Below are 25,606 nucleotides of genomic sequence, written 5' to 3'. Positions count from 1 at the left end.
ATAAACAAAATACATCATAGCATCAAATAAACTTCACAGAAAAGCCAGAAGAGGAAGTAGCAGAAGCCCCCAAACAACTGAAGCTCTTACTCAAGACCTGTTTTCTTCTCCCTTCACTGGAAAGAGAGTCAGAGAAATCATTAATCCATCTTTGGCTGCAGCAATGACTGACTGAGAATTTAAAATGGCCACTGCCTGGCGTTTTCTTATATTTCCTGGAAATATTTTTCCTCCTTTTTGTGGCATAACGCCACATACAAAAAGAAAAGCCAAAATTAAAGACATTACCTCAACTCCGATCCAGCTAATTCGACAACAAGAAGCCTTTGCTGGACTGTTGCAGTTACCATCGGGAGGAGGGGCCGCTGGAGGCGTCAGCGTGGAGCAGTCGCTGAGCCCCCTGGCCATTGAAACATCTTTGAGCCCCGGCGCACCAATAATGCCTGAAGCCCCGCTTAGGAGAGTGGATTCCTCCTTAGATATTTCTGCTCTGCTGAAAGGAAAATCGGCCATTCAGACGACGGAACCCCAGAGAGGTGGCGAGGCACTCGCAATATCCGCAGTGAGCCCAGGGATACTGGGCTCCAGGGAGTTACCAGCTGAAGTGACGCAGCGAGCCAGGGAAGGACCTATTCCCCCAAAGTCGGGAATGAGAGGAGAAGATCACATTCAAGTGTGGTGTGGAACCCCTCAATCTATCCCCTTCAAAGAAACTTTAGAGGAAATTTTAAAAGCAATTTCCTCTATGGAGAATGTGATAGCTTCTTTGACTCTGACTGTAAAACAGAGTATTGAGAAAAATCAGTCCTTAGGAAAAAAGAATGGAAAAAAATGATTCATCAATCCTTAGTTTAGAAACTAAGGTTATTGAAATGGAGAAGATTCATGGAAATTTGATAAAATCGGAGAATTTACAGATGGTTAAAATGGATAGCCTGGAGAATTATATAAGGAGGAATAACATAAGGTTATTAAATTTTCCTAAAATGCGATTATCTCACCGAGAGCTGCTTAAATGTTATTTCCTTAAAAATTTGAAACTGGAAGAAAAGGATTTACCTAAAATTATTAAAGTGTATTATTTACCACAGTCAGATAAAGAGAAAGGATCAAGTGAGCAGAAGGAAAAGATGGAAGCCTCCTTTGACTACCATTCTGGAAAAATCTAGTGATTTAGAAGTTGAAGAAAGAGCCACTCTTTTTGTGCAGCTGGATACAGCAATGGAGAGAGATCTTATCCTAAAATTGTTCTTTTGGAATCGAGAACAAAAGTTTTATGGATATCCTATTACGATTTTCCCTGACATTACTAAGTTAACGCAAACTAAAAGGAAGAGATTCTTGGAAATGAGAAGGGAGGTTCAAGATAGGGGGGGCAAAGTTTCTGCTCATTTCCCTTGTCAATGCCTTATAATTCATAACAATACCAGATACTTGTTCAAAGAGCAGGACTATCTACGTACTTACTTGAACTCTCATTCTAATTAGCTTGAGGGAATTTGGTAAAGAAATAAGAGCAATGGTTAACTCCTAAGCACTTGTGAATGTTATATGTTAATATACTATTCCTATGTATTTCTGCTCCTAATTACAACTCTCTCATATTTCCTAGTATAGAGATATGAACAAGATAGGGGGGGGGTTAAATTTATTTCTTCTTGGCTGCCTACTTGGACTGTGAGCCTACCTGGAAGGACCCGGCAAAGAACAACTTGCTCGCCCAGGAGGCCCCGACGTCAGAGGGAGCGGCCCTGCACGCCATAAGACCAGCGCGCCACTGCCGCCGGCGCACGGCTTGGTCCGGCTTAGTCCGGAGTATGCCAGAGTAGCAGGAGGAAGCTTACTATCCGACTTTGGCAGCCAGAGAGGTAAGGAACTTCACAAGAAACTGATTATATGTGACATAATCTGCTGGAGTTTAAAGTTTTCTTTTGTTTACAATGCTGCTTAAGCGAAAGGGCAAGGTTAGGGTGTTTCCCACCATGCCCCTACCATCTCCTATCCAGCAGAAGATTGTTAGATATATGTCAGCGTCTGTGCTAAATACTCCAGCAGCCAAGGAACCTGCTGAACCGGATCATGAGGGAGGATGTTCTGGACCTATAGAGGAGGCGTCGCTGAGTCCCAATCTGGATTTACCACCTTTGCAGTGGGCGAATGAGTCGATACTTGGAAATATAATGTGTAAACCATCTTTGGTAGGAGCAGGGGTCTCCTTGGAAAGTTCGAGAGGAGAGCCCTCAGCTGTAATGGGATTAAGTGTAGGCCAGAGTGATGAACAGCAAGAAGGAATGAAATACTCTGAGGCCACAAATGAAGGAGAAAAGCAGCCAGCTGAGGGAGAGGTTCTGGAGACTCTAATTCGTCCTGCAGTGGTCACACTGGATCGAGTGTGGGACTTGATGGTTGTAATGTCTATCAATATTAAAGGGTTAGAAAAGAAGATAGATTCTATTGCAGGGAAAAATCAGCAGGATCTAGAGAATATACAAAATGTGGTTAAAAAGTCTGAAGATAGAATTAAAGTCCTGGAAGAAACAGGAGCAAAGAATTTGGAATTTCATGCTGCTGTAGCAATAGAAAGTCCAAACGTTTAAATCTCCATCTACTTAATTTTCCAAGAGTGGTCGGAGAAATACCGATGTAATCGCTGCAAAACTTTCTAAGGGAAGTGTTGCTTTTTTCTGAACAAGATTTGCCTAGTATTAGTTACTGTTATTTCTTGCCAAAGAAAAATGTTAATCTGAATGTTTCAGAATTGCCTTTTCAAGGCGATCTAATTAATTTTCTAGAAACTTCTAATAATCTGATAATTGATAGGGGTATATTACTAGTTTCCTTTATACATTTTTCCGACTTAAAGTTATGAAAAGATATTTTTCCAAATACCCTATATCGTATCATGGAAATTTAGTAAAAAATTTTCCTGATTTATCTTTTGCCACACAGCAGAGGAGGAAACCGTTTTTGGTATATCGCCAGGATGTGATAACTATGGGATATTCCTTCATCCTAAGATTTCCTTGCAAGTGTATAATTAAGGGCGATCAAGATGTTTTCATATTTTTTCTGCCTGATCAGTTAAAGTGTTTTGTTGAACAGAAGAGATTAACCACCTCATCCCCTCTCCAGTGAGTAAGTGAGAAAAAGGAATAGCACAGAATTGTGAATTACTAATTCAGACAATTGATTAGGTTAAATAATATCTCCCTATTATCTTAATACCTCTGTTTTCTGTTGACAAAAGTACCTGTTACATTGATCACGCTATAAGAATTTATGTGAAATTAATAAGTTTGGAAGGTTGATCACTGAACCAAACTTAATCTATTTTCTGTTACTGTTTTTATTATGGAAAATCAATAAAGATATAAATTTAAAAAAAATGATTTCTTCTTGTATAAGGGTTTATTATATTAGTTAATATGTATACCCCCATATTGTGGTTTTATGTCAAATTTCCAAACATTATTGTTTTGTGATTTTTTTGAAAAATCAATAAATCGAAAATAAAAAAAAATGGCCACTGACAACTTTGCTGCCAATGCTCCTTGCTTCCTCCTTTCTAGAGTTCCTCAAAAGAAATTCTTAAGATTATGAACCTAAAGTTAAACACTGGGAGAAGGAAACAGCATTCTGGCCCAGACAAAGGAGATGCTTGGGCCTCTGCGGCTTCAGCCCCCGTTGCTGCCCCGGCACGGGAGACTTTCCAGTTGTGCCTGATCTTCACAAATACACCTCCAGATGATCATGGCACACTGCTGCTGAGCTGCCACAACACCCTTAACTAACCCATGCTTCTTGCGCTCCCGCCGGAGCTGCCATAACACTGGCCCACCAAAACTCCTAAACACCACAGTATTCCCTCAGTGACCCTTGGGAAACAAGTACCTCCAAGAGATGACTCCCCGATCCCTATCCAATCAAAAACAAGGCTGCAAACTCCAGACTTCTAAATCCCTTTTATTTATTTAAAAGACTTTACAGAAAATACTCAATGTATACTTCCCTGGTGGTCTCTACCAGGTACCAGACTTAACTCCCTAAACAAGAAAGGAGGAAGAGTCAGATTCCACGATGCCATGGGAGGAAGGAGGGAACCAGCATCACTGGTTTTCTCTTCCCATCCCAATCCAAGGACAAAGCCTAAAGAAGGGCCACTAATTCCCTCTGCGATGAACAGTGTAAGTATGAGCCCTTGTTGCTGTGGTGTAGGTGACCCTACGATGCCTATGCCTGGCAAATGCTCCCTGCTTGTCCCTTACTCAACCAACCAGAACAGGAAAGAGTGAAACTGCCTGGGAGCAATTTGTCTGCAAAACCTACCCTGCAGGATTCAGCACTTCTATGATCTGCTGGAGATAGAGAATTACTGAAGTGCTGCAGACTTCATTGTATCTTAAAGGGGGAAGTGTCAGCTAATCAGAATCTTCTCTGTCTCCATCTAATATGTAAAAAGTTGGGAAAACTGTTTGGTCAATTGATTTAGAGATATACTTTTCAATGCTCTATTTCCCTTGGCTTGGTGAGTACTCAGTTGAAGATTTTGAGGATCAACTCATTAGGATCAATAAAAGGGATGTCACTTTTCTCAATTTTGAAGGCACACTTGTGGAATGCTTGGGTCTTTTTTTCGTAAATGGTGAGATTGTCCTTCTAGTAAGAATTTTTAAACAGAAATACCCAATTCACTCATTAAGATTTAAGAGTTTAAAACATCCCTAATGTCAATTTTTTTGCTGAGGGAAGACATACAGGACAAGGTCTTGGTGAGACTGAAGTGATTACTCCAGCCATCTTTTGTTTTTGGCAAGAGTTGTTTTAGCAAGAAAGTGGAAAAGTGAGTGCCCTTCATCTTGCTATGATTGAAGAAAGTGAGATTTGGTGGAATGGAAAACCTCACATGGGTGGTGAGAAGGAGTCCCTTCTTCTGTTTTGCAAAGAATTCATAATCGTATTTAATATGGGGCCAACTTTTAACTCCTGGCTACTTGTGTGTTTTTTGATGTTTTGCCTTTATATTTCATGAGCTAGGGAGGTTTTGGTTTTTTTTTGGGGGGGGGGGGGGGGGGGGGGGGAAGGGTTGGAATTTCCTTTTGGAATACTTGATTATTTTTCCATGTACTCTGTTCCATAGTGGCTGTGATGCTTCATATGATACTGCTACTTGGGTACAGTTGTCTTCACATTTTGTGATGTAACATTCATTTTGTTTTACTTTTTTTGTGTATATAGTGAATGGACATTTTGTTTCAATAACATTTTTGTGATGAGCAGTGTCAGAGTGAGCCCTTGTTGCTGTGGCGTAGTTGACGCAGCATCATAGGTAATACTACGATGCCTATACAAACAGCTGGCAAGCGCACCCTGATGCAGGGCAGACGGGAGCATTGCCTATACCAGTCACCTCCCCCTAGGTTCACTGCACCTGAAAGATGCTCAAGCCCCAGATCCTACAGCTACTTGTGTTATTGTAGTGTTTCTCCTCCAAACAGAATCACTTTTACAAAAAGCCCCTTTTTAAGAGGACCATTAGTCCTGGGGGTGAGTACTAGGGTAATCTGTTTTCTATGGTTTTTCATCCTGGAACTCTGACATATCGCTTCCTCTTGACCCACAAATTCAGGATCCCAAACAGGCCCTTCCCACACTGTAGCAAACTATCTTTCAATTAAGAGGTTACCTGCAGAGATCAGTAAAGTTGCCCCTATATACTTTGCTTATAAACAATGGGCTGGTGCCATTAAGTAGCAGCTCTTGGCCCTTCCAATGATCTTTCTGTATCATAATAATTGATGGCAGATAAAGAGCAAATGTTCCATCATATCTGTCCAGCAATTTGCTTATGGTAGTAACTGCCGCTCCAAGCAGTTATCCACCATGCCTTCTGAGAAGTATAGTAACTGCCACTCCATGCATATTAACTCACCCATGCAGAAATGTTACACCTAAAGTTAACAGAGTTTACCCTAGCTCTTCAATCCTTTCCTCTAAAGATCTGCAGTGTTTATCCCATGCTTTTTTGAATTCAAATACTATTTTCATCTTCATCACCTCCTCCGTGAAGAAATATTTTCTGATGTTGGTTCTCAGCCAATGCCCTCTCCCCCCCCCCCCACCAGAGTTTCATATTGTGATCCCCTAGTTCTAGTTTCCTTTCCAACACAAAAGGTCTGAAGTTTGTGCATCATTAACACCTTTCAGATATATGAATGTCTGTACATCTGTCCTGCACCTCCCCTACGCAGAGGTCTTCTGATACAGACCCCAAACCATTTTGGTTGCCCTTCTCTGGACTGCCTCTATCCTCTCTGGACTGTCTCTATCCTTTTGGAGAAATGGTCTCCAGAATAGAACACAGTACTTCAGGTGACACCTTACCAAAAAAACCTGTATAAAGGCATTAAAACCTCATTTTTCCTGCTAGTTATTCCTCTCTCTATGCAGCCTAGTATCCCTCCAGCTTTAGTCACCACCTTGTCATATTGCTTCAATACTTTCAGATCTCCAGACACTATTACCCCCAAGGTCATTCTCCCTATCCATGCACATTAGTATTCCACCCCCCACTTGCGGATGGTCATTTGGATTACTGCACCCCAAATGCATGACTCCGCATTTCTTGGCAATGAATTCCAGCTGCCAAACTTTTGTCCACTCTTCAAGCTTTCTTAAATCTCTTTTCATTCTCTCTATTCCTTCAGGTGTGCCTGCTCTGTTGCCGATCTTAGTATCAGATGCAGAAAGACAAACTTCAAATCCTACCCAGTGTCACTCACGAAGATACTGAACAGCTTGCAGCCCAAAAGTGTTCCTTGAAACCCTTCCACTACATTGCTCTCTCTACAAAATCAGTTCCAGTTACCATTTCCCTACTGCATCTCTGCTCCGCTTCCTCCATGTCCACAGCCCTATTTTATAAAGCGCTTAGAAACGTTGAGAGGTGATCAAGAAATGTGTTAAATAAATAATGCCCGCTTGAGTTGTTACCACGTCTGATTCAAATACCCCCACCACCCTAGCAACCACGCAGTAATTACCCCTGAGCGTCCGTCCCTCCCTCCCTCCTCCTAGGCTCCTTCTCTACGGACTGTGCTACCTTCTGGGACTTTACTGAAGCGGATATAAGACCGGGCCCCAAGAAAACGACCCCTAGAACTAGAGGGCGTGACCCTTCTAGAAAGCGAACAACCCTCCGAAATGAAATATAAAAACAGGAAGAAAAGAAAAAAAACCCAAAACAGAACTGCCCCCTCGCGCCCCATCATCCTGATCCTTCCCAGCCCGGAAGGAGCAGCGCGCACGTCCAGTGACGTCACGGAAGGGCGGGTGAAGCGTCGTACGTGCCCAGCGTCTCTCCGAAACCTACGGGAAGCGAGGAGCTGCCGTGGCGAGCACGTGCGTTGATTCCGCAATGAGACGGTGCGACCGCCGGCCACCAGGGGGCAGCGCGCATGCTGTGGCCCTGGCCGGTTCCCCGTGTAGCTCTACGCCGGCCCAAGTGCCCCTCCGATCTCTCGCGCTTTCTCTCTTCCCCCGGAAGCGCGCGGTCCGAGCCGGCTGCGGAGCGCAGGATGGAGGCTTCGGTGGCAGACTATCAGGCGCGGATGGCGCAGCAGGTGAGCGGCGTGGCAAGGAAGGCGGCCTCCCGGCGTAAGAGGGGGAGGAGCAAGGGAAGACCCGAGGTGCTGGGGGATCGGGAGCCGGCTCTGGAGGGCCACGTTAGAGAGGCTGAGCCAGTCCTCATGGCACGCAGCAACTTATTCTTTCAATTTCTTAAGAATCAACGACTAAGTCCCTGAATGCACTGGAAGGAAAACCAGGACTGGCTCAGCCGCTCTGGAGCTGTATTATATTACATGACAGTTCTAGTGGGGTGGGCGGGGACATAGATCCAGTTGTAAGCCCATAAACCCTTTTTAAAATTACCTCCTTTATCTGTTACAAATTATCTAGGAAACCTCAATCTGCAAGTTGATGTAATCAGACTTTTTATTTTAATGCCAATAAAAAAAACCCCTTCCCTGCTAAACAAAAATTTATTTTTATAGACCCTTTTATATTGTCTTTTCCCAAAATCAATGTATTTATAGTTTGACTTTTCATGTAAATGGTTGTTATACCTGTAAACCGGAGTGAAGGCCAGCTCCAAACTTCGGTATTTAAAAACATACAAATAAAAAATAAAATTGGTCTCAAGGCAGATTACAATATTTGTTGATTTTTGAGCGTGTGAATGCAGTTTTGAAAATGGCTACAATATTTGCTACTTGTATGCATGTAAATCCTTTTGAAAATTACCCTACCCCCCCCCCCCCCCCCCAGTATATATGTCAAAAGAGCAACATAATTCAGGAATGAAGCAAGGTAATAGAAATGCACTCCAGAAGGCAACCTAACAAAACCATCTTAGAAATGTCAGAATACCACTTTAGTTACTTATGAATCAGACCAAAGCCATCAGTCCAAGGATACACAGACCCAATCATGGATACATGCCATCAGGCTAAGTAAAACAGTCATACTTTAGATCTGGACAACCCCCCCCCCCCCCCCAATCAAGGAAAATATGTCAGAATTATCTACATCAATATGATCAAGAAAAAGAGCCCATGTAAGATGATAGAAATGAAACATAGAAATGACGGCAGAAAAAGACCTATTGGCCCATCCAGTCTGCCCAGTAAGCTCCTACACTTATTTCCCCATACTTATCTGTTTCACCGACCACCAATTTCAGGGCCCTTGTTGGTAACTGTTTGATTCAAATTTCCTGCCACCCCCTGCCATGGATGCAGAGAGTAATGTTGGAGTTGATAGGAATTATACTGCTGATACAATGACATAATCAGTTTCTTCATGGCTAGAAAATGTTGCCAAGAAGTGGGTACAATTTCCCCTGAGCGAAACCCTAGTCGGTTGAAACAAGGAACCTTGTCGGGACTTATAGTTTTCTCAACAGTGAACAAGCAATTTCCAAGCTGTGAGCTGGAGTAAATAGAATTAGAATCATATGTTTAAAAAATCTAAGACCATAATGAGCATTTGTTTTTTTTTATGTGTTTTTATGGGGTATGTATGTGGTGTGAATGTGATCATGTTGGGGGTGATATGTCCGGGGGCTAAAATATTTGTTGAAAAGATTGAATTAACTCTGTATAATTATTGATATGTTTATGGTATATGATATATGTTATACTGTTGTATGATATGTAAAAAGTATACAGTGTGTATGTGGTATGTGGGGTAAGTGCAATATAATAACAAGTTTTGTTGATTCATTGTTAAAACACAAAAGTTCTTGTTTTGAGCTTATGTATTAAGTGTAGTTCAGAAATATATGGTAATACTGATGGAAATAAGATGTTGTATGATGTAATGATTCCCAGAGTCATGTTTGGTGTAGAAAATGTTGCAGCCATTCATTTACCACAGGAGCAACATCGTTTACATTTTTGAGCCAACCTCAAATATATTGCAAATAGTTAATGGAGAACCAATTTCTTTAGCTGCCTTAGCTTTCAAATCTTTTGGCCAATAACTTTCTAAGGGGGTCATTTTCTATTGCTTATCGCGTGCGATAGCTTGCTAGGGGCGGAGTCAGGGCAGCGAGGGGAGGAGTCGGGGCAGACTCTGCGATGTCTTCGCTGGCAGCGATGAGGTAAGACACGTTATCGTCGCCAGTAGCGCGCCGAATAACTACACCTTTTATGGTATCGCTATTCGGTGCGAAAGCTGGCGCACCGCAGTGGTGCGATGGCTGCCGGCTTTCGCAGACCTGCCCCCTTTTTCACTGGATTCACCATTCTGCGTTAAAATGGTGAATCCAGGCCTCAGAGAATGGGGATATAAAGGCAAATCAATTTATGGGACGTCTCCCATCACAAATGAAAAAACACAGCCCTTGTCCTGTGCTCTTTCCACCAGCTGGTAGAAATCACCTTGTTAATCATGTATATTGTGCCAGGCGTAAGATATGCTCAGTACAGAGGTTTGTAAGACATTTCCTTAACTGTAGTACTATAACAGTTTTCAAGAATGATGGGAGTGTATCAGAGCAATAAGAGTTTGGCAGTCTTTGCTTTATTTCTCAAATATGCTGGTGTGTTTTGGGAATATCCTTAATGCATTATATAATATGGACACCAACCCTTAACACTCACTGAATTATGTATTTACTAACTATCTTCTTCAGCACCCTCTTCTTATTTTGTGGCAGTTCCACAAAACATCCCATTCTTGGACCAGTGCTTTTTAATATATTTATAAATGATCTGGAAAGGGATATGACAAGTGAGGTGATCAGGTTTGCAGATGACACATTATTAAGAGTAGTTAAATCATATGTAGATTGTGATAAATTACAGGAGGTCCTTGTGAGACTGGAAGATTGGGCATCCAAATGGCAGATGAAATTTAATGTGGACAAGTGCAAGGTGATGCATATAGGGAAAATAATTCATGCTCTAGTTACACAGTGTTAAGTTTCATGTTAGGAGTTACCACCCAGGAAAAAGATCTAGGCATCATAATGGATTATACATTGAAATCGTCAGCTCAGTGTGTTGAGGCAGTCAAAAAAGCAAATAAATCCTATTATTCTATTAGGAGGTGAATGGTAAATAAAAAAGAGACTGGTCATACTGCCTCTGTATCGCTCCATGGTGAGACTGCACCTTGAATATTGTATACAATTCTGGTCGCCGCATCTAGAAAAAGATATAGTTGCATTAGAGAAGATACAGAGAAGGGCAACCAAAATGATAAAAAGGATGGACTGGCTCCCCTATGAGGAAAGGCTAAAGAGGTTAGGGCTGTTCAGCTTGGAGGGGGGATATGATAGAAGTCATTACAATCATGAGAGGTCTAGTACAGGTAAATGTGAATCGGTTATGTCCTCATTCAGATAATAGAAGGACTAGGCGGCACTCCATGAATTTAGCATGTGGCACATTTAAAACATATTGGAGAAAATTCTTTTTCACTCAGTGCACAATTAAGCTCTGGAATTCATTGCTGGAAGAGTGCTTAGAGTAGTTAAGTGTAGTTGGGTTTAAAAAAGTTTTGGATAAGTTCCTGGAGAAGTCCATAAACTGCTATTAATCAAGTTGACTTAGGGAATAGCCACTACTATTACTGGCATCAGTAGCATGGGTTCTATTTAATGTTTGGGATCTTGCCAGGTGATTGTAACCTGGATTGCCACTGTTAGAAACTGGATGCTGGACTTGATAGTCTGACCCAGTATGACAACATCTTATATTTTTATGTTCTTAAAATGTGCGCATTTTTTCATTTAAAATACATTTTGTTTAATACTATTTGAAATTGCCTTCTTAACTGCATCAAAGATACTGGGCATCCATAAAAGGTTTCCATTTTTCTGATTTCAAGCCTTATACTTAAGACTACTCATGTCAGAGGGTTAGTGTGCTGGTCTATTCATCCTCTATGCAATGGTCTCATACAAACTGTTCTGGCTATCAAAGACCTGTAAAGGCTTTTCATATTTCTGAAAGCAGTGGATGTACTTCCTGCATCCTTTGAACTTCCACATCCTTGATACTGTGCATAACATTTAAAAGTAGATTATATATTGAGGATGGAACGACTACATTTATAAATATTCAAATTTGATCGACCTTTGATAGCTCTAAATTATTTTTTCTTATCTAAATTGAATACCAAAAACATATGTACATCCAGAGATGTTTGTATTGATAAAAGCTATATATCTATAGATCAGTTGCATGTTTGTATTTGTAAGATCTATAATTTTCATAATCACACATATTTCTTAGTGTCCAGTCAGATGAATCCAGAACATGTGGGTTATGCACCTCTACTGGCAGATCGAGATGTCACAAACTGATGTCACCGTACATATACCCTTAAAGTGACATCAGCCTGCTAGTATTTTCCATCTCCAGCAGATGGTGGATGTGCTTCTCCCTATTAGGGATTGCTTCATTTTGAAAAAGGAGAATTAAGGATATTACATTTGCCCCACTCTCCTGTAATGATACCAAAAGGTCTTCCCACAGTTGAGAATTCTTGAGGTGATTTCCGTGAGCCCTCAGATGAGTGCCTTGGTCCGGTAGCTGGTTTTTCAGCCAGCGTGGACTTAGCTGCTTAAGCGACTGAAAGGCAGAGGGTGCAGGAAGCCAAGCGGAGCGGTGACGGGATATGCCCTCTTCCCCCACAGCCGGAGACCATCTCTGTACTCAGCCAGGTAAGGCTGAGTACAGAGATTTTTGGACGTGCAAAAAATTTTTGGACGTACAAAAAAAACAAAACAAAAAGCTAGACACACACCTCCGGCCACTGCTCAAATGCACTGTCAGCCATAATGGCACCTATGCCTCAGAAACCTAAGTGCCTTTCTCTTTGCATTGCCTGTCATATTCTGGCATCTCAGTCAGGAGTGCCTGCTAACTTGTGTCAGCGCTATTTGGAGGCTCAGGGAGAATTGCCTTCCTCTGATTTCACTAACCCTGGCTCTTCCTAGCTGGGTATAGGCCTGGGTGCAGAGGGCTCAGGTGGGGCGTCTGATTTTGGAACTTCCCTAACTGGTTCCTCAGCAAGGGATGGTAGTTCAGTGAGTACGCCTCAAGTACCTCCTTGATTGGATGCTTCTACCTTTTTTCGTACATAGAGTTTTTCCAGGGATTGCAAACCTTTCTCCAGGTGTAATCTTTAGTCCTTTCTAATATTCTCAGAGCAGAGTTTCAGGTAGGAACATTGCCGGAACCTACTGTTAAGCGCTGGAGTACTGCTAGAGCGGCAGCGGGACTTCCCGATGGAGGTCCGGATGGCACGGATGATGACGCCGATCCTGACTCCCTTGAGGATGGTGAAATTCCTTCAGTATTAGAACCATATAGAACTATGCTATGGTTCTTTCATAAATATGAACTGCTAGCTCGTATTTCCCAGACCCTGAAAATGCTCCGAGTTCCTGGGGCAGAAGCTGTGACTGAGTCGAAGAAAGATTCCATTTTGGTTTCCTTGTGCAAAGCTTCTTGTTTTTGTCCCATGATAGAAGCCATTCAAAAATTCATTGATTTTCACTGGGGGGCCCCAGAGGCTAATTTCAAAGGGGGTCGGGTTTTGGAAGGCCTGTACCCTCTGGATACAGTGGCAAGAGAGTGTTTATGTTTTCCGAAGGTAGATGAACTTGTGGAAGGAGGTGTGGCCTTGAAGGATGCTCATGATAGAAGGATTGCGTCTATCCTTAAGCAAGCATTTGATGCAGTGGCAATGACCTTGCAGATCGTTTCTTGTTGTTTCCTGGTGGCTCGATCTTGTTTGCTTCTCTCCCAGGAGGTCGATGACTTTGGGGTGAACTCCAGGGCAGTTATGGAGCCAGCTGCTGTTTTTTTGGAAGATGAGGGCTGTGATTTGGTCCACTTTTCAGGCAGAGGAGTGGTTTCCATAGTAATGGCCAGGCATCAGTTATGGCTGAGAAATTGGTCAGCTGATGCGACTTCCGAGGCTAACCATACAAAATTGCCCTTTAAAGGCTCACTATTATTTGGGAGCAAGTTGGAAAAGCTGGCCAGTAAGTGAGGTGAATCTCCAGTTCCTCGTTTGCCAGAGGATAAGAAACAGACACCATGCTCTTTTAACATGAAAGGTTGTACTAGAGGATCCATGTGTTTTCGTCCTATAGAGGAACGACCCTTCAGAGAACTCAACCTTTTGGTAGGTCTTGGTCCTTTCGTCCCTGACAGCCAAGAAGGAGTGCAGGTTTGGCTAGTGGAACCTCCCGACCCTCCCGGTGAAGGTTTGCTGACCCACCCCCGGGAACAGGAGGCAGGGGGATACCTCTCTCTTTCTCTTCTATTATAGGTGGGTCGAGATCCCATCGGATCAATGGGTCCTGGAGTTGATACAAGAAAGATATATACTGGAGTTCCACAATGTTCCTCAGGACCTGTTTATGGTGTCTCCTTGCCACTCACCACAGAAGAAGCAGGCAGCGGAAAGTACATAGGCAAAGCTCCTCAGTCTCAGGGCTCTGGTTCCAGTGCCCACTTCTCAAGAAAATACGGGTCGATATTCTATTTATTTCATTGTGCCCAAGGAGGAGGGCTCCTTTCGTCCCATCCTGGATCTCAAAGGTGTCAACTGTCATTTGCGAGTGACACATTTTCGCATGGAAACATTGTGCTCAGTAATAATGGCCATATAGTGGGGGGAATTTCTGAGCCTTTTGGATCTGTCCGAGGCATACCTGTAATTTCCCATCTGACTAGAGTATCAATGCTTTCTGCAGTTCGCAGTTCTGGGAGGCCATTATCCAATTTGGGCCCTGCCCTTTGGTTTGGCCACAGCCCCAAGGACCTTTTCCAAGGTAATGGTCGTAGTGCCGGCAGAATTTAGAAAAGATGGGATCCTCGTACACCGATTTAGACGACTGGCTGATTCGAGCCAAGTCGCTGGAAGAGAGCAGCAGAATGACCCGCAAGGTGATCTCCCTGTTGCAGGAGCTCGGCTGGATGGAGAACCTGATCAAGAGCAGTCTTTAGCCAGCTCAGTCTTTGGAATATCTCGGGGGTTCAGTTCGACACGAAGCAGAGCAAGGTTTTCCTGCCAAAGGCACACATTCAGAAGTTGATGACACAACTCCGTCTGTTATTGAACACTCTGCACCTGACTGTATAGTCCTACCTGCAAGTTCTTGGTTTAATGGTCCCATGGGCGAGGGTGCATATACATCCTCTTCAGTGCTCCCTGCTGTCTTGGTGGAATCCACAGTCTCAGGACTTTTTGATTTGGCTCCTTTTGCCAATGGAAGATTTTTCCCAACTGCAATGGTAGCTGCAGGTGGATCATCACAGTGGAAAAAGGTAAACAGAGTGCCTCAGGGATCTGTATTTGGACCAGTGCATGTTATAAAATCTGTGCATCCATGTGCGTGCACCGGGAACTGCGCACGTGCCTCTGAAAATCCGGCCTTTACTGTTTGGGTACTTGTCGGGTACTTGTAGCCTGCATTGGCCGCTGTTGGAAACAGGATGCTGTGCTTGATGGACCCTTGGTCTGACCCAGTATGGCAGTTTCTTATATTCTTATGTTCATGTTTGCTGTACATATTTGGCTATTGCTCAATAAATTAAAATTGAACATGGAAAAAACTGATCTTCTATTTCTCTCTACAATAAGTAATCCTGCCCATCCTCTACCAGCCTCATTAAGTATTGATGGAATTAGGATTCCTATTTCAAAGAAATCTTGCAAACTGGGTGTAATCCTTGACACCAACTTATCCATGCAATCTCACCGATCATGTGACTTTTAGAATGGTTTTACAAGCCTTAATACTTACTAAATTTGATTACTGTAATGCTCTGTATTTGGGCTTGCCTGCTTACCTAACCCGACCCTTACAGTTCGTTCTGAATTCAGCTGCCCGTCTCTCAACTAATGTTAAAAACCAGAGTCATATCACCTACCCTAGCCTCATTACACTGGCTACCTGTTGACCCTCATATTCAATATAAAGTACTTATCCAGGATGAATCTTCTGTTTGGACTTGCACTTCATTACGACTCTGTAAACCTGCAAGACAATTATGTGTGCTTGATTAAAAACTTACTAGATGTCCTCATGATGAAACTTGCCAGGCTTCACGTTACTAGAAAGAGGGTTTTTTTTTCTGTTGCCAGTCCTTTACTTTGGAATGCTGGGCTTGATCCTCTGTGTTTGCACAGATTTAATCGCATTTAAAGCAGCCTAAAAACATTTTTACTTAAGAAGGCTTTTGGCATTGAATTTATGCTAAACTTTTATTTCCTGATAGCATCTTTCCGTCTATGCCTTAAGATGATATCATATACAGTAATAATTTTTTATGATTTCCTAGATAGTAGTATATTTTTGCTGTACTATTCTGTGATTTATATTACTTTATTTTAATGTTTGTCTGAACCTATTTTTTTATTATGTATCTAACGATATAAACCGCTACAATCAACTCTGGAGAAGGAGGTATACTAAAACTTTTTAAATAAAATTTACTATGAGGCCAGTTTTTTTTAAAAAGCCAAGCTCTTAAATTTAAGGCACAAATTTTCAGCACAAAACTTGGGCTCCTAAGTTTGGCTGAAAATAGGCCTCTAACATACAGATTGTTGCACTTAGAGGTGGACCCTTGTCCTGGAACAGTGGAGAACAGCTCCCTGGTAGGGACCAGGAAGCACCTGCCCCCAGGGGGCAGAGCACAGGAGGAGACAGAGGCTAGGATGAGCTTCACCACTGGAAGCCCGCGGTCCCCCCGTGTGGAGTCCTTAGGGACCCGGGCCGCTTGGACTTAGGTGGGCCTCGCAGGGTCTCCTGGAGAGGTAGTAGAGATGCGTGTCCACGAGCAGCAAGGGAGCGCGGTCAGGTCACTAGGCTGTAGGTCTGGCGACTCAAGGAAGACCAGTACAGCGTAGGCGATGACAAGGCAAGGGACAAAGCCAGAATCAGGAGACGTGGTCAGTGGCAGCTGGGGTCAGGTTCTGAGGATCAGTCAGAGGAGTAGTCAACGAAGCAGGGGTCAGGTTCCAGAGATCAGACGAGGTCACAAGGCAGGCAGAGGTCAAGATACAGGCAGCGAGCAGAATGGTCAAGGAGCAGGCCGAGGTCAGTACCAGAGAGACAGTCCGAGGGTACTACCTGGGGAGACAGGACAGATGGACGCTGGACAAGGCTGGAACAGTAGGATGCTGGAACAAAAGGACGCTAGAACAAGAGTGTGAACATAGAGGCAAACTAGTACACTTACAGTGCCGACCCGATTGCCAAGGCAAGGAAGTGCAGGCAGGAACTTCCTTATATCGTACGTTCAATCAGGGCGCGCCGTGAAGCTAGGACCAGCCCCTGGCCCTACAAGAGGCCGGGCGGTCCACAGGCACATGTAGGGGCGTGGCCAACGCCACTGAGGACGCCAAACTCCGTGAGGCCTGGTGCACAGTGGAAGGCCTGGCGACCGCCGCCACGAGACGCCGAGGCCTGGAGGAGCTTGTGGCTGCCACTGGGGAGGCCGACCCATGACCTGCAGAGGAGCTAGCGAGGTGAGCAGGCCCGTGCGTGGACGGGGTGCGCAACAGGGATGCCATTTATTGGCCTAGATTTAGGAACCTAGAGCTGGAAATCAGCACTAAGCACCTGACCTCACCCACTCTTTAGGGACTTAAATTTAGAGAACTAGAAAAATAGGATTCTAAATTTGGGCACTGAGGTGAGGGGGGAAAATATCAATTAAGCAGATCTAGGCACCTACTGCCTTTTTAAATATTGGGGTTACATTGGCCACCTTCCAGTCTTCAGATACAATGGATGATTTTAATAATAGGTTAAAAATTTTAACTAACAGATCTGAAATTTCATTTTTGAGTTCCTTCAGAATCTGGGAGTGCACACCATCCAGTCCAGATGATTTGCTACTCTTTAGTTTGTCAATCTGGCCTACTACATCTTCCAGGTTCACAGTGATTTGGTTAATTCGTCTGACTCATCACCCCTGAAAACCATCTCCGGAACTGGTATCTCCCCAACATCTTCATTAGTAAACACGGAAGCAAAGAATTCATTTAGTCTTTCTGCATTGGCTTTATCTTCCCTAAGAGCCCCTTTAACCCCTCGATCATCTAATGATCCAACTGACTCCCTCACAGGTTTCTTGCTTTGGATATATTTTAAAAAGTTTTTATTATGTTTTTGCCTCTATGGCCAACTTCATTTCAAATTCTCTTTTAGACGCCTTATAAATGTTGTACACTTAACTTGACAATACTTATGCTCTTCCTGTTTTCTTCAGATGGATCCTTCTTCCAATTTTTGAAGGATTTTTTTTTTTTGTTAAAATAGGCTCTATCACCTTTTAACCATGCCGGTAATTGTTTTGTCTCCCTTCCACCTTTCTTAATGCGTGGAATACATCTATACTGCACTTCTAAGATTATATTTTTAAACATTGTCCACGTCTGTTGTACAATTTTAAACTTTGCAGCTGCACCTTTCATTTTTTTTTTCTGTTTTCATTTTATCAAAGTTTCCCTTTTGAAAATTGTGTTAGAGCTGTAGATTTACATATTGTCCTCCTTCCATTCATTAGTTCAAATTTGATCATGTTATCATCACTATTCCCAAGTGGCCCCAACACCATTACCTCTCTCACCAAATCCTGCGCTCCACTGAGAATTAGATCTAAAATTGTGCCATAAAATTATTTATTCCATCCAGGAACTTTATCTCTCTAGCATGCCCTGATGTTTCACTTACCTAGTCAATATTAGGGTAAATGAAATCTCCAGTTATTACTGCACTACCAGTTTGGTTAGCTTCCCTAATTTCTCTTAGCATTTCACTGTCCGTCTCACCATTCTGGCCAGGTGGACGGTAGTATACCCCTATCCCTATAGTCTTCCCCAAGGGATTTCTACCCATAAAGATTCGATTGTGCATTTAGTCTCATGTTTGATTATGCATTTAGTCTCATGCTTGATCTGATTGATTATGCATTTAGTCTCATGCTTGATAATCATGTTTGATTATGCATTTAGTCTCATGCTTGATCTGATTTTTATTAATTCCTCTATCACCATTAGCAATCCCCCCGCTTGCTGTGCTGTACCTTGGTCAGATCACGCTATGATTCAGACTAAACTCATTCTGCCTCAAAGTGCTCCCTCCTTGCAGCAACAGCCCATATCCTTTAAATTTCGCAAATCCTGCTCTATTGATACCATCACACAAGCATGCGCTGACATAGAAAATCATATTGACCTCTCCTCACCAGATAGCGCCTTCTCCACCTGGGTCAACTTCACTCTTAGCATTGCAAACAAATATTGCCCACAAATAAAGAAAACTATCAACCCGAACCACAGAAATAGAAAACCTTGGTACACTCCTTTCCTCAGAAATCTTAAAACTCAACTCAGGGCAGCGGAAAGGTCCTGGCGCAAACAACAATCTGCATCTAATAAAACAATATACTACCAACGCATGCATGAATATAGAACGTCCATACTTCACACCAAACGTGAATACTACTCCAAAAAAAATACATGGTTTGCAATACAACCCCAAGGCCCTATTCTCTATGGTAGCTGACCTAACTTCGCCCTCCCACATGCAGCAACCCGCAAACGCATCAAAAAATCGATGCAATGAATTAGCACAATTCTTTAAAAATAAGGTCGCTGCCATCACAACACAATTCTCCCACAACAACCTTGATATTAGCCTCCCTAATCTCAGTTCCACAGTTCCCCTCTCCTCGTTTGACTCTTCCTCCTCCCTAGAAGTAGAGAACATCCTAAAAAAAATGAAACCCTCCTCTCATCCCTCTGAAACCATTCCTTCCAAACTCCTGCTTTCTATACCCAAGGTGATTGCAAAACCTCTATCGAATATTCTCAACTGCTCTCTAGAACATGGCACAGTCCCAAATTTCCTGAAACAAGCAGTAGTAAAACCACTACTCAAAAAACCCAATCTTGACCTCTCCACCTTGTCCAATTACAGACCTGTATCCAACCTCCCCTTCCTAGCTAAAATCCTTGAAAAACTAGTCAACTCTCGCCTCTCTGAACACCTGGAACAAAACAACATCCTCCCATCCACTCAACATGGTTTCAGGAAGCACCTTAGTACTGAAACCTTACTGCTCTCCCTTCACGATACACTCATAAGAGGTACTGACTCAGGCTCCTCTTACTTGATTGCCATGCTTGACATATCTGCTGTGTTCGACACAGTCAATCACGGTGTCCTCCTCAACATCCTCATGAGCATTGGGATCTCTGGCAACGCCCTCGCCTGGATACAATCATACCTCCAAAACCGCTTTTTTACTGTCCGAGTTGATAATAACGAATCTGACCCTATCAGTCTGCCCCAGGGTGTACCCCAAGGTTCCTCCCTCTCCTCTACCCTATTCAATATATACATGCTTCCTCTTACCACCTTGCTCTCGAACCTGCACATCAAGCATTTCATTTATGCTGACGATGTGCAACTCATTTTCCCCTTCTCTGACTCCCTCCAAACTGCTCTAGGAAACTGGGAATCCTGCCTTGCCTCCATCAACCAACTCCTTAATGACATGCACCTAGCTGTAAATCCAAACAAAACTGAACTGTTAATAATCTCCAACAAACAATCCCTTCCAGACATACCACTCACACATGCTTCCTCCATTTTCCCCGCCCACGTTCGCAATTTAGGTGTGCTTATTGATAACCATCTTACTTTTAAATCGTATATTAACTCCATCATAAAGGAATGTTATTTTAAGCTGCAAACAATAAAAAAACAAACCTCTGCTGCATTTCTCGGATTTCCGCACAGTACTACAGGCTATTATTCTATCCAAAATAGACTACTGCAACGCACTCCTCCTTGGCATCCCCGCTTCTCACACCAAGCCGTTACAGTTATTACAAAATGCCGCCGCTCGTATACTGTCAAACTCCAAAAAAAGGGACCATATCACTCCCATACTGATCGAATTACACTGGCTCCCAATATAATCACGAATTCTCTATAAAGCACTTTCCATCATCCACAAAAGTTTGCTAAACTCCAACCTCAATTGGATCAACCCTCCACATCCAACCGACCTACACGCCCAGCTCTGCAAGGAACACTAAGTGCCCAATCCATCAAATCATTCAAACTTTCCTCCACCATAAGCAGAGCCTTCTCTCTAGCAGGCCCCACCATTTGGAACTCCTTACCTCATGATATTCGCCTGGAGACACACACACCCATATTCAAGAAAAAACTGAAAACCTGGCTCTTTCAGCAGGCCTACACCATGACACCCCCCATTACATAAATACCCTTTTATTGTTATTTTGGTGATGTACGTCTATGAAAGCGGTCTGAATACGGAATACGCTATATCCCCATTTTGTACATTGTACTTTATTGAAAATATTTATTGTTAGTTTTTGTATATAATTTATAGTTTCTCCAGTTCACTGTTTATGCATTATACCCATGACCCCCATACCCTTTACCCTTCCCCCCACCTCCCCCACCCATTACCCTCCCCATGGTTCTTGTTCTTCGCTGGTTATATGTAAGGGCTCCTCCCTATAGTTACCTGTATATTTTTCAGTTTTATGTAAGGGTTCTGCCCAAAAGTTTTTGTTTAAAGTGAACCGATGCGGTGTGCGAACGGACATCGGTATATAAGAGACTTTAAATAAATAAATAAATAAATGTAGAATCTTTATCCTGTTGGACTCTATGCCATCCTGGACATAAAGCGCCGCCCCACCACCTAAGAGTCTCCTCTCTGTCATTGCGATATAATTTGTACCCCGGTATAGCACTGTCCCATTGGTTGTCCTCCTTCCACCATGTCTCTGAGATGCCAATTAAGTCTATGTCATCATTCACTGCTATACATTCTAATTCTCCCATTTTACTTCTTAGACTTCTGGCATTAGCATACAAACATTTCAAAGTTTGTTTTTTTATTGTATTTTCATTCTGCTTTTTAATTGATAGGGATAAATTGGAATCTTTTAGTGCAGGTGAGTCTTTAATTATAGGCACATGGATTACTTTTCTTATTATTGGAACCTCACTGTCGGGATGCCCTAATTATAAAGCATCATTAGTATCCTTTGAAGATACCTCCCTCCAAATCATGAGCTGCTGAACAACTATCAGCTTTCCCCTTTGCTCTAGTTTATCTCCTTTTTAAAGGTTAGCACCAGCAGCCTGGATCCACTCTGGTAAAGGTGGAACCCATCCCTTTGGAAAAGACTCCCCCCTTCCCCGAAAGGTTCCCCAGTTCCTTACAAATCCAAATCCCTCTTCCTTGCACCATCGTCTCATCCATGCATTGTGACTCCGGAGCTCTGCCTGCCTCTGGTGACCTGCGCGTGGACCTGGGAGCATTTCAGAGAATGCTACCCTGGAGGTTCTGGATTTCAGCTTTCTACCTAGGAGCCTAAATTTGGCTTCCAGAACCTCCCTCCCACATTTTCTTATGTTGTTGGAGCCCATATATATCATGACAATTTTATCCTCCCTGGCACTGTCTAAAGGAGGCATGGGGATTACTACCCTCAACCAATAGCCTTGCTGCTTTTGACGCAACTGCAACATCATTCCCCGCTTTGGCAGGGGGAGGGTGTGTGTGTGTTCAAATTGAGTATAGTCGACAACCAACAAGGGGCCTGACGTTTAGAGTCTGGGGTACTGACACGTAGACATAAGGGAAAAAGCACAGGACGGTTTCAACGGCCAAGTCCAGTAGCAAAGAATATCAAGCAGCATTGACTGACATATCAAGAAGACTCTTCACCCAGTAAAAATGTTGCTAGCAGTAACTTATTATGGGTTTGACAGTTGCTTGGTTGTGATTGAAAGTATTACTACCCTTATCATAAAGCTTGGGGGTAACTGCACAGAGCAGCAGTTACTACCCTTAAGAAAAACATGGAGGTAACCTGCACAGCACGGCAGATTCTACCATAAAAATCTTGCTGAGCAGACTAGATGGACCATTTGGTCCTTTTCTGCCATCATTACTGTATTACTATGTTAAGTTACTGTGTCCATCAGAAAGATCAGATTCAGAAAACGTTATTGGTAGGACAGTTTGTGCATGTGGTTCCAAAGCGGAGGCAGTTTTCAGTAGCACCATGCTCTGTGGCTTACTTTCAGAAGGAAGCTGATTGGATTTTCCTCCTCTGACTCATGCACTCTCTGGAATGCCTCTTTCTAATCTGGCTGGAAGAACATGCATTGTGTAAGTTTCTGCTACTTTTAGCTGCTCTGAGACAATTTACCTGGGTAAATGTCTTTGAAAATTGTCCTCAAAGTGGTTAAAGAAGAAAAAAAATAAAATTGCAAACATCTTCACAACTTTGGTCACGATCACTATTGTCACTGGTCATATAACGCTTGTGGCCTGGTGGCAGTGTAACTTTTAGCCCGCAATCATACCAAGTACCAGCAGGTGGCAGCAATACACCATGGTTCCTAGTAAACATCTCCATGGAATGTGAATGTTAATCCTTGTTTTGCTGCAACTATGGCAAATGCAGAATATCCACCTACCTCCTACAAAATACAGTGCACAAATTTAGAGCTGGGGGTAGGCTGGCACTAAACAATACCCTAAATAACTTGTTCTGGTAACTCTAAGCCCTTAAACTTTGTCTGCTGAATTGGGCCAATAGAATAATTGTTAGATCCTGCCTAGAACGCCCCTCCACCAAGCACTTCTCAGCCACTACCAAGCCAAAGCTTCTAACGGTTTTAATTCTAACCTGTAAAACCTATAATGCTTCAAGCATTTGCTGAATACCTATCTTTTCCTGCTGTCTATGACTGAGATTATTGTCCCATGGAAGTCTTAGACTGCATCAGCAAATCTAAGATCCCTTTCGTTTTGTGCGATGCTCAGAACAATTATATGGAACCTTTTAAGTAGTGTGGTTTTTTTTTTTGTTTTTTGAAATCTGCCTATTAAACACAATTATTGGAGGTTGCTTTTCCAGAATGAGCTTATTGTAAATCTAGCAGCCAACAACAGCCGACCACTTAATTTATGTGAATACATATCTAAAGTTCCAATGCCCCACCCACCAAAAGACCCAAAGCAGGTATAAAACATATCAGGGTCCCGGGAGACCAAGATGGCCACCGTATAGAGCAAACGCTCTCGCTCCATGGGATTTCCTGAACTCTGCCTTATTTCTTTATTGATTTTCTTGGACCTGAGAAAGCCACATACCAAAAGAAAGGCAAAGGTGAGAGATTCTACTACCTCAACGTCGATTTTGGATACTAGACAACCCCGGATTGAGATGTTGTTTGCGGGACCCATACAGGCAATACCGGTGGGAGGAGCCGCAGGAAGCTTCGACGAGGAGCAGACACCGAGTTTTCAGGCTGAAGGGACATCCCTCAGCCCCGGAGTGCTGTTGGCCCCAAAACCGCCGTTCAAAATCTCTAATATTTTGGATAATGTTACCACTAAGTGGGTTGGAGGAACCAACTGCTCTTTCAAGAACTGTTGCCCCGAGAAGGAACAGTAGAATACCGATTCCTTCGGAGAGCCTTATTCAGCAAGGTTCCACGGGCCCACTGGTGGAGGAACAGTTTTACAACGATGGTAATGGTAACCCCATGAAAGAAAGAAAAGGAGATCCAGAGGTACGTGTAATTTGTAATCCTCCTTTAGTCGGACCTCAAACCATTACCTTAGATACTATTTGGACTGTCCTGGTATCGATGGAAAAAGCAATAAACTCATTAACAATTATGCTGAAAGAGAACACTCTCAAAGCCCAGAATTTGGAAACTAAAGCTATTTCTATAGGTTCCTCAATGAAAGAAATGGATATGAAAATTACAAGAGTTGAAGCGGTTCAGAGTAACCTCATAAGATCTGAGTCTCTCTATTCTATAAAAATGGAGAGTATAGAGAATGGGATGAGAAGACCAAATTTAAGGATATTGAACTTTCCACAGTTGAAATTTGGTTCCTCCAAGAGAGTTATTTAAAAGTTATTTGGTGAATATACTGAAATTCCCTGAACAAGCCATACCCAGTAATTTCTAGAATATATTATCTTCCTGCATTTAAAGAAGTGAAAATTGAGCAGCAATTACAAGAATCACCTCTGTCTTTGAATCTGTCAGAAGTTTTGGATTTAACACAAGAGATGGTAATTGAAACAAGAACCACTCTCTTTGTCTCGTTCGCATTTATTTCAGAAAGGAACTTAACATAGAAACATAGAAATGACGGCAGAAGAAGACCAAATGGCCCATCCAGTCTGCCCAGCAAGCTTCACACATTTTTTCTCTCATACTTATCTGTTTCTCTTAGCTCTTGGTTCTATTTCCCTTCCACCCCCACCTTTAATGTAGAGAGCAGTGATGGAGCTGCATCCAAGTGAAATATCTAGCTTGATTAGTTAGGGGTAGTAGTAAGGGGTAGTAGGGGGCAGTAGCCGCCGCAATAAGCAAGCTACACCCATGCTTATTTGTTTTACCCAGACTATGTTATACAGCCCTTATCGGTTGTTTTTCTTCTCCCATGCTGTTGAAGCAGAGAGCCATGCTGGATATGCATCGAAAGTGAAGTATCAGGCACATTTGGTTTGGGGTAGTAACCACCGTAACAAGCCAGCTACTCCTCGCTTTGTGAGTGCGAACCCTCTTTTCTTCTCCCCTGCCGTTGAAGCAGAGAGCTCTGCTGGATGTGTGAAGTATCAGTTTTTCTTCTCCCCTGCCGTTGAAGCAGAGAACTATGCTGTATATGCATTGAAAGTGAAGTATCAGGCTTATTTGATTTGGTGTAGTAACCGCCGTAACAAGCCAGCTACTCCCCTCTTTGTGAGTGTGAATCCTTTTTACCACATTTCCTCTTGCTGTTGAAGCTTAGAGCGATGTTGGAGTCACAGTAAGCATGTGCATGTTTATTTAATTAAGGGTATTGTCTCCAGGCAGTAGCCATCATTCTGGCGAGTCACCCACTCTTCATTGGCGGCCTCTTGACTTCACTGTTTCCACGGTCAGAAAATCTGGATATTCCCAGATATCACGAGAAATACCCAGGAGCAAAGAAGAACGTTC

The 25,606-nt window shown here is 42.9% G+C and overlaps 1 protein-coding gene across 1 annotated transcript in view; it reads left to right on the top strand.

The window, feature by feature from the left end:
- The first annotated feature begins 7,452 nt into the window (after nucleotides 1–7,452).
- RARS (arginyl-tRNA synthetase) overlaps nucleotides 7,453–25,606 on the top strand; it is a 113,158-nt gene continuing 95,004 nt past the window's right edge. The window contains exon 1 of the mRNA XM_029583732.1: nucleotides 7,453–7,619. Within this exon, the coding sequence (XP_029439592.1) occupies nucleotides 7,455–7,619 (165 nt within the window). The 5' untranslated portion in view covers nucleotides 7,453–7,454. The remainder of the gene's footprint in view (nucleotides 7,620–25,606) is intronic.

This window comes from Rhinatrema bivittatum, chromosome 18, assembly GCF_901001135.1.
Source record: "Rhinatrema bivittatum chromosome 18, aRhiBiv1.1, whole genome shotgun sequence".
In the NCBI taxonomy this organism is placed as follows: Eukaryota; Metazoa; Chordata; class Amphibia; order Gymnophiona; family Rhinatrematidae; genus Rhinatrema; species Rhinatrema bivittatum.
This window is presented reverse-complemented; position numbering and strand designations above follow the sequence as displayed.